This window comes from Ambystoma mexicanum, chromosome 3q, assembly GCF_040938575.1.
Source record: "Ambystoma mexicanum isolate Mex_15411 chromosome 3q, UKY_AmexF1_1, whole genome shotgun sequence".
Lineage (NCBI taxonomy): Eukaryota > Metazoa > Chordata > Amphibia > Caudata > Ambystomatidae > Ambystoma > Ambystoma mexicanum.
In genome coordinates this window covers 1,294,495,957-1,294,511,679 of record NC_090926.1, presented here as the reverse complement: position 1 = coordinate 1,294,511,679, position 15,723 = coordinate 1,294,495,957, and the positions used below count along the sequence as shown (strand labels likewise).

The 15,723-nt window shown below is 48.7% G+C and overlaps 1 protein-coding gene across 1 annotated transcript in view; it reads left to right on the top strand.

The window, feature by feature from the left end:
- Positions 1-14,056, top strand: part of LOC138447896 (uncharacterized) — an 879,976-nt gene extending 865,920 nt beyond the window's left edge. The window contains exon 11 of the mRNA XM_069604399.1: positions 10,800-14,056. Coding sequence (XP_069460500.1) covers positions 10,800-11,173 — 374 coding nt within the window. The 3' untranslated portion in view covers positions 11,174-14,056. The remainder of the gene's footprint in view (positions 1-10,799) is intronic.
- The last annotated feature ends 1,667 nt before the right edge of the window (positions 14,057-15,723 follow it).

The window sequence follows — 15,723 nt, the reverse complement described above, 5'->3', positions numbered from 1 at the left end:
CCTCCACCTCTCTGACTCCCTTGCCAGCTGCCTCTCTCTGGCTCCCTTGCCACCCTCGGTCTCCACCTCTCTGACTCCCTTGCCAGCTGCCTCTCTCCTTGCTCCCTTGCCACCCTCAGCCTCCACCTCTCTGACTCCCTTGCCAGCTGCCTCTCTCTAGCACCCTTGCCACCCTCGGCCTCCACCTCTCTGACTCCCTTGCCCGCTGCCTCTCTCTGGCTCCTTTGCTACCCTCTGCCTCCACCTCTCTGACTCCCTTGCCAGCTGCCTCTCTCTGGCACCCTTGCCACCCTCGGCCTCCACCTCTCTGACTCACTTGTCAGCTGTCTCTCTCTGGCTCCCTTGCCACCCTCGGGCTCCACGTCTCTGACTCCCTTGCCAGCTGCCTCGCTCTGGCACCCTTGCCACCCTCGGCCTCCTCCTCTCTGACTCCCTTGCCAGCTGCCTCTCTCTAGCACCCTTGCCACCCCCTGCTGCCACCTCTCTGACTCCCTTGCCAGCTGCCTCTCTCCTGACCCCCTTGCCACCCTCGGCCTCCACCTCTCTGACTCCCTTGCCAGCTGCCTCTCTCTGTCTCCCTTGCCAATCTCGGTCTCCACATCTCTGACTCCCTTGCCAGCTGCCTCTCTCCTGGCCCCCTTGCCACCCTCAGCCTCCCCCTCTCTGACTCCCTTGCCAGCTGCCTCTCTCTGGCTCCCTTGCCACCCTCAGCCTCCACCTCTCTTGCCAGCTGCCTCTCTCTAGCACCCCTGCCACCCTCTGCCGCCACCTCTCTGACTCCCTTGCCAGCTGCCTCTCTCCTTGCTCCCTTGCCACCCTCAGCCTCCACCTCTCTGACTCCCTTGCCAGCTGCCTCTCTCTAGCACCCTTGCCACCCTGGGCCTCCACCTCTCTGACTCCCTTGCCCGCTGCCTCTCTCTGGCTCCCTTGCTACCCTCTCCCTCCACCTCTCTGACTCCCTTGCCAGCTGCCTCTCTCTGGCACCCTTGCCACTCTCGGCCTCCACCTCTCTGACTCCATTGCCAGGTGCCTCTCTCTAGCACCCTTGCCACCCTCTGCTGCCACCTCTCTGACTCCCTTGCCAGCTGCCTCTCTCCTGACCCCCTTGCCACCCTCGGCCTCCACCTCTCTGACTCCCTTGCCGCTGCCTCTCTGGCTCCCTTGCCACCCTCTGCTGCCACCTCTCTGACTCCCTTGCCAGCTGCCTTTCTCTGGCTCCCTTGCCACCCTCGGCCTCCACATCTCTGACTCCCTTGCCAGCTGCCTCTCTCCTGGCCCCCTTGCCACCCTCAGCCTCCACATCTCTGACTCCCTTGCCAGCTGCCTCTCTCCTGGCTCCCTTGCCACCATCGGCCTCCACCTCTCTGACTCCCTTGTCAGCTGCCTCTCTCTGGCTCCCTTGCCACCCTCGGCCTCCACCTCTCTGACTCCCTTTCCAGCTGCCTCTCTCCTTGCTCCCTTGCCACCCTCAGCCTCCACCTCTCTGACTCCCTTGCCAGCTGCCTCTCTCTAGCACCCTTGCCACCCTCGGCCTCCACCTCTCTGACTCCCTTGCCCGCTGCCTCTCTCTGGCTCCTTTGCTACCCTCTGCCTCCACCTCTCTGACTCCCTTGCCAGCTGCCTCTCTCTGGCACCCTTGCCACCCTCGGCCTCCACCTCTCTGATTCCCTTGTCAGCTGTCTCTCTCTGGCTCCCTTGCCACCCTCGGGCTCCACGTCTCTGACTCCCTTGCCAGCTGCCTCTCTCTGGCACCCTTGCCACCCTCGGCCTCCTCCTCTCTGACTCCCTTGCCAGCTGCCTCTCTCTAGCACCCTTGCCACCCCCTGCTGCCACCTCTCTGACTCCCTTGCCAGCTGCCTCTCTCCTGACCCCCTTGCCACCCTCGGCCTCCACCTCTCTGACTCCCTTGCCAGCTGCCTCTCTCTGTCTCCCTTGCCAATCTCGGTCTCCACATCTCTGACTCCCTTGCCAGCTGCCTCTCTCCTGGCCCCCTTGCCAACCTCAGCCTCCCCCTCTCTGACTCCCTTGCCAGCTGCCTCTCTCTGGCTCCCTTGCCACCCTCAGCCTCCACCTCTCTTGCCAGCTGCCTCTCTCTAGCACCCCTGCCACCCTCTGCCGCCACCTCTCTGACTCCCTTGCCAGCTGCCTCTCTCCTTGCTCCCTTGCCACCCTCAGCCTCCACCTCTCTGACTCCCTTGCCAGCTGCCTCTCTCTAGCACCCTTGCCACCCTGGGCCTCCACCTCTCTGACTCCCTTGCCCGCTGCCTCTCTCTGGCTCCCTTGTTACCCTCTGCCTCCACCTCTCTGACTCCCTTGCCAGCTGCCTCTCTCTGGCACCCTTGCCACTCTCGGCCTCCACCTCTCTGACTCCATTGCCAGCTGCCTCTCTCTAGCACCCTTGCCACCCTCTGCTGCCACCTCTCTGACTCCCTTGCCAGCTGCCTCTCTCCTGACCCCCTTGCCACCCTCGGCCTCCACCTCTCTGACTCCCTTGCCGCTGCCTCTCTGGCTCCCTTGCCACCCTCTGCTGCCACCTCTCTGACTTCCTTGCCAGCTGCCTTTCTCTGGCTCCCTTGCCACCCTCGGCCTCCACATCTCTGACTCCCTTGCCAACTGCCTCTCTCCTGGCCCCCTTGCCACCCTCAGCCTCCACATCTCTGACTCCCTTGCCAGCTGCCTCTCTCCTGGCTCCCTTTCCATCAAGATGAGCGACAAAGAATGCCAGTTCCACCCCCATGAGCCAAATGCCGAGCAGTGTGAAAAAAAGCTGTGTCAGAGGTGGAAAGGGATGCAGGGACAGCAGTATTATAAGACGGGCGCCATGTCTCAGTAATGCACAGAAGGTGTGCGTTCAAAGGGAGAAAATAGTCTAAGGGAGGCATTGCAGAGTGCACAATTAACAAACAGGCGGAGGGTAACTAGAGCAGGGAGGATAGATAAGATGATATAGATTGTATGTGGGGGCTAAATACGGATAGCAACAGATACAAGGATATGTCGCTTATGAAAGACGGCGTCCCAGATAGAACCTTAGAAGCATTTACCGATTGGATGCATGCCTTTGTGGGACTTGAGAATGAAAGGTCTTAAGGCGTTTGGGGGCATTCCGCGGGAATTAGGCAGTGACAGCTTTTGGTAGCGAATGTTAAGTGGTAATGACGTCTCCTGGGTTGGGTGGCGGAGGCTGTTTTAGATCTGGGAAAGATAAAACAAAAAGTGTCTAAACTTAAAGACACTCCCGTCCCCTGCACACCTTACAAGCTGAAATAAATCAGTCAAATTTCATAACATTTGCACTTTTATATATAGAAAGAATTGTCAATTTAGAACAAAGGTAACAAAATATCTTCATAAAAGTACAGAAAAAAGGTATCGACTGACTTCCAATATGGCCAGCATGAAAAACAAATCAAACCAGACAAAGAAATAAGCTCCCAATTTTGAACTGCAGCTTCAAGCTCTACGCGTTTCGGGGACTATCCCCTTCTTCAGGAGCAAAAATATTTGCAAGTATAGATATATATACACAATTAGAGGACATCTCACATACCATTAAAAGTTTGGACAAACTAAACACATTAAATAAAGAGAATACATTAAATAATTATGTACACATAAATCCAACCACAATTCTACATAACATACACAAGTGGTTGTATATTCACAGTGGTACAACTGGTATGGCTCCAAATGTAAATCTCAAAATGCATTAAAACCTAAAACACTTATTCGTATGTACCTCACAGTGGGAATGTTGTCAAAGAAAATAGAGTCTCTGTCTGTGCATCTGTCTGTGCACGACGTACACAGAACCAGGATCCCTGCGAATACTCCTGCCGCCCTCAACAAGTAAAATGTGATTGCCGAACTCTGGAATACCAAAGCATATCTATCAGCTCCAATTACACGTAGTTAAATCACCAAACCATAAATGACTAAACAACTAGTTCAAAAAACACCTATTACTCATTGGCAACTAATCTGTGCAGCTCAACGATCACCAAAATCCACAACCTTGTGCCACCACCTCATCTTTGTGCCAACACATCAACTTAACACAGAGAGTTAAAAAGCCCAAATCCTCAAAGAAAATCCCAAAATTTAAATTGTGCAACTCTTCCAACATATATTATTTACCTAAGGCAAATCAATAGCCAATCCAATCCAAATTCAGGACTTCCAGTACCCCGCATCCAATGTAAAGCATCCTGCTGATTATAGAAATGTATAATGCAACTAAAAAACAAACACAAAATATACCATTTACAAACTAACACCACCTTTCCAATACAAACATAAATAAATATAAACACATCCACACAGTTTAAACTTACTTCCAGAAGCGCAACTCTTCACCTCAGATTCAATGGCTCCTCTCCAATTCACACGTAACAGATCCCAACCCACAACACACTTCCTGGCTCATTTTATACTGTTTCCTGGTAGTCACATGATAAAGTCACGTGACTCGCCGGCACTGAATACTAAAAGAATGCACAAAGCTCCCTGCAACCTGCCAAATACACAGGTGATGCTAACTAAGCACACAGGTACTGAGTGAGTAAATCAAACAAAATAAAAAAGACACCAAAGATAAATGTGTGTGTATTTAAAAAGGAGATAGACATAGAAGAAAGACTGCATTTTTGAAAAAATTAAAAAAATAATAAATAAGTGCCTTAAAACTATTGCTGTCCTTCAACCATACTTAACTACGCGGCAAATTCAGAAATAACCAAGTAAACTAGTTATGTACTAAAGATAAATGTGTATGTATTTAAAAAGAAGATAGACATAGAAGAAAGACTACATTTTTGAAAAAATAGAAAAAATAATGAATAAGTGCCTTAAAACAATTGCTGTCCATCAACCATACCTAACTACGCGGCAAATTCAGAAATAACCAAGTAAACTAGTTATGTACTAATTACCCAAACCCAATAACTACTATTCCATACACCTCTAATGGAACAACCAGTATGTAACACCCGGAAAACACAAATCCCTCCATGTGACCTCAAACTCATATCAATTTATGCATTATGAACTACGCAGCAAATTCAGAAATAACCAAGTAAACTAGTTATGTACTCATTACACAAACCCAATAACTACTCTTCCATACACCTCTAATGGAGCAACCAGTATGTAACACCCGGAAAACACAAATCACTCCATGTGACCTCAAACACATATCAATTTATGCATTATGAACGACTTAAACCATTCACCAACCATACCTCGACACCTACACAAAACAATTCAAAGAGCACTCTTCATTGAGCCCTCTTGGAGATAAAGTCCCCAAGAGGTCAATCCAAAACATCTCTCTCTGAGCTAATATTCTCAAAAAGTCACCTCCTCTGGGTGGTTTCTTCACCACTTCCAAAACATTAAACCTCAATTGTGCAATAGTATGTCTAGACATATTAAAATGCCTAGCAACTGAAGATTTCTCATTTTGACACCGTATTTGAGATTTATGTTCAGTCCATCTTTCACGTGCGGATCTGGCTGTCTGTCCAATATACATTAATCCACACGGGCACTTAATGCTGTAAATCACCCCTGTGGATCTGCATGTGGCAAAATCTCTAAGAGTGATTTTTTTGCCCGTCTGCGGGTGAAGAATGTATTCTCCTTTAGCCACATTGTTACAATGACTACACGACAGACAAGGAAATGTTCCCTTTTTTTTAGTCACCAATGTCATCTGAATTTCCTTCGGGCCTCTTTCGGCTCTCACAACCCTATCTCTCAGGTTCCTACCTCTTCTATACACCATCATTGGTGGAGATGTGTTCTGTTGTACTTGATGGTCGTGCAGATTAATAGGACCTCCGTCCCCAAGTACCACACTGATAGATTTAGGAATTACTATCAGTGCAATCTTTGAGGCCACAGGTGAGAGTGCCGAAGGCCGGAAACGCCGGAAGGACCCCCTGACCGCTGTAAGGCAATAATGGTTAGGTCAGTTAACAGAAAATGAATGAAAATGCAGTAAGGCGAATCAACGTGTCTAAGCTTACCCAAGTCTGGTGGGCAGGGCACTTTGAAGGGATAGGGGAGAAATGACACCTGAGGCAGGCAGGAATATCACAGGCAGAGGCACGAAGTCCAATCGAAATTCCAAGGACACCGGGTGTTCCGTTCAACTTGACAACGGGGAAAAGAAAATGCAATCCAAAAAGAGTTCCGTGGTCGAGTAAGCCAAAGTTCCAAGCAAAGTGTCAGGGCTAAGCAGTTCAATCCAAAAGAGTTCCGTGGTCGAGTAAGCCAAAGTTCCAAGTAAAGTGTCAGGGTTAAGCAGTTCAATCCAAAAAGAGTTCCGTGGTCGAGTAAGCCAAAGTTCCAAGTAAAGTGTCAGGGTTAAGCAGTTCAATCCAAAAGAGTTCCGTGGTCGAGTAAGCCAAAGTTCCAGACATGACAACTAAACGCTATGCAGCACTCAAGGAATGAAGCAGCTGTGAAGCGTTTGTTGATTGTTTCCTTCGTTCTTTTAACAGCATACAGCATACTTGCCAACCCTACCGATTTAGGCGGTAGGATACCGCTTTTTAAGCAGTCCTACCGCCTACCGATTTTTTTACACCAAATACCGATTTTTTGTGGTAAAAAAAAAAATTTTTTTTTTTTTTTTTTTTTACATTTTTTTTTTTTTGCCCACGCCAGCTCGGGGGAGTCTTTCAAGGGCTCCCCCGAGCTGGTGTACCGGGAGAATGCCCGGCATGCAGGCTTTTAATGTCAAAGGCACCCACAGCGGTGGGCTAAAGGGCCCCTCCGCCGCGGGTGCCTTTGGCAAAAGGCGCCATTAGTCCCCCACCACGCCAGCTTGGGGGAGTCTTTCAAGGACTTCCCCGAGCTGGCGTACGGGAGAAGGCGTGGCATGCAGGCTGTTAATGTCAAAGGCACCCACGGCGGTGGGCTAAAAGCGCCCCTCCGCCGCAGGTGCCTTTCGCAAAAGGCGCCATTAGCCCCCCACCACGCCAACTCGGGGGAGTCTTTCAAGGACTTCCCCGAGCTGGCGTAGTGGGAGAAGGCGCGGCATGCAGGCTGTTAATGTCAAAGGCACTCACAGCGGTGGGCTAAAAGCGCCGCTCCGCCGCGGGTGCCTTTGGCAAAAGACGCCATTAGCCCCCCACCACGCCAACTCGGGGGAGTTTTTCAAGGACTTCCCCGAGCTGGCGTAGCGGGAGAAGGCGCGGCATGCAGGCTGTTAATGTCAAAGGCACCTACGGCGGTGGGCTAAAAGCGCCCCTCCGCCGCGGGTGCCTTTGGCAAAAGGCACCATTAGCCCCCCACCACGCCAACTCGGGGGAGTCTTTCAAGGACTTCCCCGAGCTGGCGTAGCGGGAGAAGGCGCAGCATGCAGGCCTTTGATGTAAAAGGCGCCCACGGCGGTGGGCTAAGGGCACCCCTCCGCCGCGAGTGCCTTTCACAAAAGGCGCCATTAGCCCCCCACCACGTCAACTCCGGTGAGTCTTTCAAGGGCTCCCCCGAGCTGGCGTGATGGCAGAAGGCGTGGCAGGTGCCTCATTGTCATTGAATGCACCCGCGGCGGCGGGCTCATTCAATGACAATGGGCTGCTGACGCGCCCTATTCCTATCATTACCTCCTCGCCTGACTATTTTTGAAACTTTAAGATTCCTACAGATTTTTGGTCACAGAATGTTGGCATGTATGCATACAGGGATCACGTGATTCTGCTCCGGGAGCGTGGAGTCGAATCAGGTGACCCTCGTAGTGAAGGAAGCAGCCGTCGATGTAGAAGCACGTGACTCGAGGCGCTTTGTTTTTCTCCTTATGTTAACACAACGCGGCACGCGACCTGCGTTGTTTCGTGCTCCTGTATACCAACGTTGTTTGGGATAGCAACGCCAAGGTAGGTGCCAGTAAAAGAATGGTCGCAGTCTGAACGAAGACTGGCGTGGGTTGCGGGATGTTCGAGTGTTACCCTGCGCTTGTGGTGTAGAAGCGGGAGGCTGGGAGTAAGATGTGGACCTGGGAGGAGAAACGGAAGACATGACAAGATGGAAACAATCCCAGAAGTGTAGGAACATGATGGAGAATCGACCAGTGTTTATGTATGATTCTTTTAACATGCCAACTTTGTCGAGAGAATTTGGAAATATGCAAAATTGCATCAGACTCCTTCTTCACCTTAGGTGTAAGCAATTGCTCCCTTGTAATCGGGAGCGCTCTGTTCTGGGCCTCATTCAAAAGTTGTACTGGATACCCTCTTTCAGAGAATTTTTTAGAGAGCGACTCACATTCAACTTTAAATTCATCAGTATCCATAACAATTCTCTTAATTCGCAATATCTGACTATATGGCAGACTAGCCATCATTGGCTTTGGATGAAAACTCGCAAAATGCAATAAATTATTAACATCAGTTGGTTTATGAAAGAGTGATGTTTTGACCTGATTATTAACAATTTCTAACTGAACGTCCAAAAAGTGTAACTTGGGGTCACCAATTTCCAAAGTAAATTTTATCCGTGAATGAACAGTATTTAAATACTCAAAAAACACTTCGAGTTCACATTTGGAGCCACATCACACACCAAAAATGTTGTCGATGTACCTTTTCCAAACAATTATCTTACTGGACCATTCAACATTGTCTAGTACAAATTGTTTTTCAAACCAGTACATGTAGATATTCGCATATGCAGGGGCCATCGCTGACCCGATTGATGTTCCAGAAATTTGTGCAAAATATGAGTCTTGGTACCTAAAGTAACTGTTGTGTAAAATAATCGTAATAAACTCAATCACCAACTGTGGATCACATTCTACATTCACAGACTGTAATAGTAACCACTCTACTGCCTCAATTCCCTCCTGGTGGGGAATCGAGGTGTACAGGCTACATACATCCATAGAAAACAAAATACATTCTGAGGATAGACAATTTCATTTATGTTCAATAAAAAATCAATTGTATCCCTTAAGTAGGTAGGTATCAACTTCACCAAGGGTTGTAAGATCTTATCAACATATTTAGACAGTGGATCTAAAATACTGTCTGTTCCTGCTACTATGGGTCTCAAGGGAGGATGCGTTGTGTTTTTGTGTATCTTTGGAAGACCATATAGTACTGGTATGATTGGATGTTTATTGAGGAGAAAAGACCTTGTTTTAATCGAGATCCACTCATTATCCAAAGCTCTGTTCACACAGGCTTCAATCACTGATTTAATCTGTATAGTAGGATCACAATCCAATCGCAGATACGTGGAATTGTCATTAAGCATCATTCGACATTGGGTGTGATAGAAAGCAGAGTCCATGACTACTACTGCCCCACCCTTATCTGCTGGTTTTATCGTTAGATCTAAATCTTTAGCCAAGGCCTCAATATCTTTAAGTTGAGGCTCTTTAAGATTAACTGGAGTTTTTGAATTGAATTTAATTTTCTTCAAATCATTATGCCGGTCAAGTGGCACAGCGAGTAAAACCCTTGCTTTGCCATCCGTGCAGAGCCTGCTAACGCAGGTTCGAATCCTGGCGGGGCCAAACTCAGCCTTTCATCCTTCCGAGGTCGATAAATGAGCACCACACACCGTGGGTAATAATAAGCAGCGCTCAGATACCTCAGGGTTCGTAGCGCTATATAAATGCCAAATTATTATTATTATTTTCCACCTTGAATTTAAACATATTGATCACTGGATTTTCTATAGGAGGGTCAAACGTACTCTTAGGTTTAATTTCCAAAACATCCTCCATTTCATCAACTGTTCTGTCAAAAGTTTGCATAGAGAAAAACAATTTCAGTTTGATTTTCCGCAACAACAGATGTAAATTAATTTTTTCTTCAAACAGACTAGAATTACTTGCTGGAACAAATGACAGTCCCTTATTCAAAATATCCAACTGATTAACGGTGAGAGTTTTACTTGAGATATTCACTACTATGGATTCTCTCACTTGGTTTTCTTTTTGGACCTTGTTCCCACGTCGGGTCTTTTTTCTAAAAAAGGGACCCTCTGCGGAGAACGTGGCAATATCGGTACAGTTAAAGCAGGTTCGCCTGAATCTGCACTGTCAGCCGGAATACGAGTAGGCAAGCTTCTACCTGGTATGGGTCAGCAATACTCCCCTCACTAGTGTTATCCGAGCCTGATGATTTAGATGGTGGTTTAGGAAACCTACTCCTATTTCTTTGAGCATAAAATTCCTGCCACGAGGATACAATATCGTTGTAATAGTCAAAAGTGTCTCTCCTAAATTTACGCAATTTACGCTGTTCAATATCTTGTTTGTATGAAGCGAGCTTCAGATTGATATCCTCCAAAATGCACTTAAGGTCTTGTTCAGTCTTCAACTTTAAACGTTGATTAGTCAGATCAGTAATTTCTTTCTGAATAGAATCTAAGGAATTAGCGAGTTCCTGTATGGTCAAGAGGATGAGGTCCAATGAACATTTATTCAATATCTGGTCCCATTTAATAATGAACTCCTTGTTCTCCTTACATAAAGTTGGCCTCAGATATACTCTGAGGCCTCTAGGAATTCGTTGAGATTTATGATATTCAACCAAAGTTGAAGCATGAAGCTTCTGAGAAATCTCACGTCTAATGACGCGTTCTAATCTAGAAATCAAACGATCCGGACTGTCCTGTGTGTCTGTAAGTTTTTCAGTTTGACCAATTAGAGCCAAGATCTGCTTGGCTTCCTCGTTAGTAAATGCCAAAGTTATATCTGGGAAAGGTCATGAAATGATGAAGTGTTTGGAAGAAGCTTGACATGATTTCTGCCATGTTGACGCCTGTCCTCTCTCTACTTCCAGGGAGACTCATTTCCGGCTTCCAGCTCTCGCTGGAAAGGACCTTGAGACACAGCAGCGCGCTCGCCCCCTGCAGCCTCTGGGAGGTGGTGCAGCGGAAGATGCAGGTGGTCTCTGGTCGGACCACATCCCAGGCAAGCCTGAGAGCTCTGAAAGCCGTGCAGGGGATGTGCCAGACAGTGCTCCAGAGCACTCTGCAGGACTTGCTGCCCCTCTGCCCTGAGATACAGGCCACCCTGCAGCGGCTGCAGACTGAAGACCCCCAGCGGGAGCAGCTGGTGATCCAGAACCCGCCGCCAGCAATGAAGCCACAGGAGCCCCTGGACGCACGCTGGATAGCGCCTCCATCAATTCACAGAGCACTGGAGGGGTGGTGAGGGGCGAGGGCCAAACTCACACACCCTCGGATGCACCCGGAACCACACTGCTGTGCCAATGGGTACAAGGCCGTCCTAGGGTTTGGTGAAGCCCCATTCTCTCGTTTTGCACTGGCCCAGCGGCGCCACCAGCAGGAGGGGCGAGAACTCTCATTTAGGTTCATGGATGAAGGTCCGTCAAAAAAAAAGCCAAGTTCAGGGCAACACTTATGGGACAGACGACCAGCTGCATAGACCCCAATAACCAGCTCCTGGGAGCAATTGCTGTAAAGCTGTGGCTCCACGGTAGTGCACATGACCAAAAACCCACATTCCGCCAAATGGATCCAGTAAAAACCAGTTGTAACTGGTTGGCTGGAATTTCCAGCCAGGTAAAAGGAGGCTCTACAGTTGAGGTTGACTCTCGAGCCACGAGTATGTCACTATCAGGTGGTAGGTGTGGCAACCGTGCCCTCACCGTCGATAAGCAGTGCCATGTATCTGTGGCAAGCCTTCAGTACAGGTTCATTAAGAAGGACAGCCCCACCGCTGCCACATAAGTGGCATTCCTAAGACACCCCCCTTCACTTTGCGCAACCCAATTATCGTGTGCACCCCTCAACACTTGCCATAGAGGATGCATAATCTTATTTGGACCCAAATATCCAAAATGCCAACACAAATAATCATCATGCTCAGCTGCCCTGAATCTGTTGCCCTTTGCTGGATGTTTTTTGCACTGTTTAATCCACAATTGCATTAAAAAACACAAGCCATGGACAGTAAGTTTCTTCAGCATCAGTAAGGATTGGGCGGCCAAAGTTATTCCTGCGGGTGGCATCCTTATTCCTGCCAGTGGCATTCTTATTCCCTCCAGTGGCATCCTTATTCCTGCGGGTGGCATCCTTATTCCCTCCAGTGGCATCCTTATTCCTGTGGGTGGCATCCTTATTCCCTCCAGTGGCATCCTTATTCCTGCCAATGTCATCCTTATTCCTGCTGGTGGCATCCTTATTCCTGCCAATATCATCCTTATTCCCTCTGGTGCATCCTTATTCCCTCCAGTGGCATCCTTATGCCTGCCAGTGGCATCCTTATTCCCTCTGGTGGCATCCTTATTCCCTCCAGTGGCATCCTTATGCCCGCCATTGGCATCTTTATTCCCTCTGGTGGCATCCTTATACCCTCTACTGGCATACTTATTCCCTCCGGTGGCATCCTTATTCCCTCTGGTGGCATCCTTATTCCCTCCAGTGGTATACTTATTCCTGCTAGTGGAATCCTTATTCCCTAATAAACTGAAAGGCGCATGGGTACTCCCATTATTAAAAAAAACCTTCATTAGACCCTAACCTAACAACCCTTCAAACTAGAGACCCATCACAACGGTTCCTTTCCTGTTAAAAACTCTGGACCGAGCAGCTTATCTGCAGATACAACAATACCATGAATCCAGCAACCTGCTAGGTCTGAGACAATCAGGAATCAGACCCAGACATAGGACAGAAACAGCACTCATTGACTTGAAGACGCAAATCCAGACTTTAAATGATAAGGGTAAATGAGCCTGGCTCCTGTTACATGACCTATCAGCGGCATTTGACCTGGTGGACCATAACATCTTATGCAAACAGCTCTCAACTGCGGCGCAGTTCTCGGACCAAGCAAACGCATGGATAGAGTCCTTCCTTAACAATAGATCCATTAGGGTCTTTGCACCCTCGGCCTTACCCACTCCAATTATCTGTGGGGTTCCACAAGGATCTGGTGTGTCCCCTACTCTCTACAATGTGTTCACTAAGCCTCTTTTTGATAAACTTGACTATCTGGGAGTCACGTACACCAGCTACGAGGATGATACCCAGATATTCATCCCCATCACGGGTGATCATATTGTAAACAGTAAGACCCTCAACGCCATTTACAGCATCATTCAATCCTGGATGGCGAAGCATGGGCTTTGCCTCAAAGACGAGAAGACTGAGCTGCTCCTCTTGGGTTCAACGGCCAAACTTAACAAACTAGGTGCCCAATTCACCTCATTCAACATTGATGGCAACATCATTAAAGTAGCTAATGTTGTGAAAACTCTAGGAATCTACATTGACTCCTCTCTCACTTTAACGAGACAAACTAGTACCTTGGCCGCATCCACAGCTCACACCTGTAAACTCATTACGGCTTGCCCCCCTTATCTAACTACAACTAACTGCATCCCAGTAGCAAGAACATTAGTCTTATCGAAGCTTGATGATTGCAATGCACTTTACTTGGGCACATCACAACAAAACCTCAACAAAATGCAAGTCATGCAAACAACGCTATCAGATCAGCCCTTAACATTCCCAGCAAGCAGCATATTACGACAACCGGACACACAATAAAATGGCTTAACGTTAAGCAAAGAATTGACCTGAAAACACTCTCCCTCACCCATAAGAGCCTTTCCCACCAGGCACCTATCTACCTGTCCAACACTATCTCACGTCATTCCTCTACATGACCCACCAGAACAGCTCAGTCGCATTGCGTTTCCATTCCACGCTTTAACCAACAACTCGCAGGTGGGGTCCGCTTCCCAGTCCTAGCTGCAAAGAAATGGAATGCACTCCCTGTATCGCTAAGAGAGGAACCGTCTTTCTTTCTATTACGAAAGAAGGTTAAAGGTTGGCTCCAGGAACAAGACGTACACCTGGCTGCATTATAGCTAGAACTATAGCTAGAATAACTGGCATTCCCTGCTGTACATATATTACCTTTGCCCATTTCTTCTAATTGGGGTCCGTTGTATAACTATGTATGTAAATCTATGTATGCAATCTTTGTGCTGTATTTTTGCCTGTGTAACTTGTAAGAATAGCGCCCAGATGCCCGCAGGCTCGGCTGTGCTCTGCAAATAAACAAAACTAAACTGCCGGTGGCATCCTTATTCCCTCTGGTGGCATCCTTACTCCTGCCAGTGCAATCCTTATTCCCTCTGGTGGCATCCTTATTCCTGCCATTGGCATCCTTACTCCTGCTACTGGAATCCTTATCCCCTCCAGTGGCATCCTTATTCCCTCCAGTGGCATCCTTATTCCTGTGGGTGGCATCCTTATTCCCCCTGGGTGCATCCTTATTCCCTCCGGTGGCATCCTTATACCCTCTTGTGGCATCCTTATTGCTGTCGGTTGCATCCTTATTCCCTCCAGTGGCATCCTAATTCCTGCCTGTGGCATCCTTATTCACTCCAGGGGCATCCTTGTTCCCTCTGGTGGCATCCTTATTCACTCTGGTGGCATCCTTATTCCGGCCGGTGGCATCCTTATTCCCTCCGATGGCATCCTTATACCTTCTGGTGGCATCCTTATACCTGCTCGTGGCATCCTTTTTCCCTCCAGTGGCATCCTTATTCCTTCTGGTGGCATCCTTATTCCTGCAAGTGGCATCCTTTTTGCTACCGGTGGCATCCTTATTCCCTCTGGAGACATCCTTATTCCTGACAGTGGCATCCTTATTGCCTCCACTGGCATCCTTATTCCCTCCGGTGGCATCCTTATTACTGCCGGTAACATGCTTACTCCCTCCGGTGGCATCCGTATTCCACCTGGTTGCATCCTTATTCCATCTGGTGGCATCCTTATTCCTGCGGGTGGCATCCTTATTCCCTCTGGTGGCATTCTTATTTCCTTTGGTGGCATCCTTGTCCCTGCTGGTGGCATCCTTATTCCTGCTAGTGGAATCCGTATTCCCTCCAGTGTCATCCTAATTCCTGCCTGTGGCATCCTTATTCCTGCTGGTGGCATCCTTATTCCCCCTGGTGGCATCCTTAGTCCCTCCGGTGGTATCCTTATTCCTGCCAGTGGCATCCTCATTCCCTCGGGTGACATCCTTATTCCCTCCGGTGGCATCCTTATTCCCTCTGGTGGCATCCTTATTCCTGTGGGTGGCATCCTTATTCCCCCCGGGTGCATCCTTATCCCCTCCAGTGGCATCCTCATTCCCTCCAGTGGCATCCTTATTCCTGTGGGTGGAATCCTTATTCCCCCCGGGTGCATCCTTATTCCCTCCGGTGGCATCCTTATACCCTCTGGTGGCATCCTTATTGCTGTTGGTTGCATCCTTACTTCCTCCGGTGGCATCCTTATTCCCTCCAGTGGCATCCTAATTCCTGCCTGTGGCATCCTTATTCACTCTAGGGGCATCCTTATTCCCTCTGGTGGCATCCTTATTCACTCTGGTGGCATCCTTATTCCGGCCGGTGGCATCCTTATTCCCTCCGATGGCATCCTTATACCTGCTGGTGGCATCCTTTTTCCCTCCGGTGGAATCCTTATTCCTTCTGGTGGCATCCTTATTCCTGTAAGTGGCATCCTTTTTCCTACCGGTGGCATCCTTATTCCCTCTGGAGACATCCTTATTCCTGACAGTGGCATCCTTATTTCTTCCAGTGGCATCCTTATTTCCTCCGGTGGCATCCTTATTGCTGCCGGTAGCATGCTTACTCCCTCCGGTGGCATCCGTATTCCACCTGGTTGCATCCTTATTCCATCTGGTGGCATCCTTATTCCTGCGGGTGGCATCCTTATTCC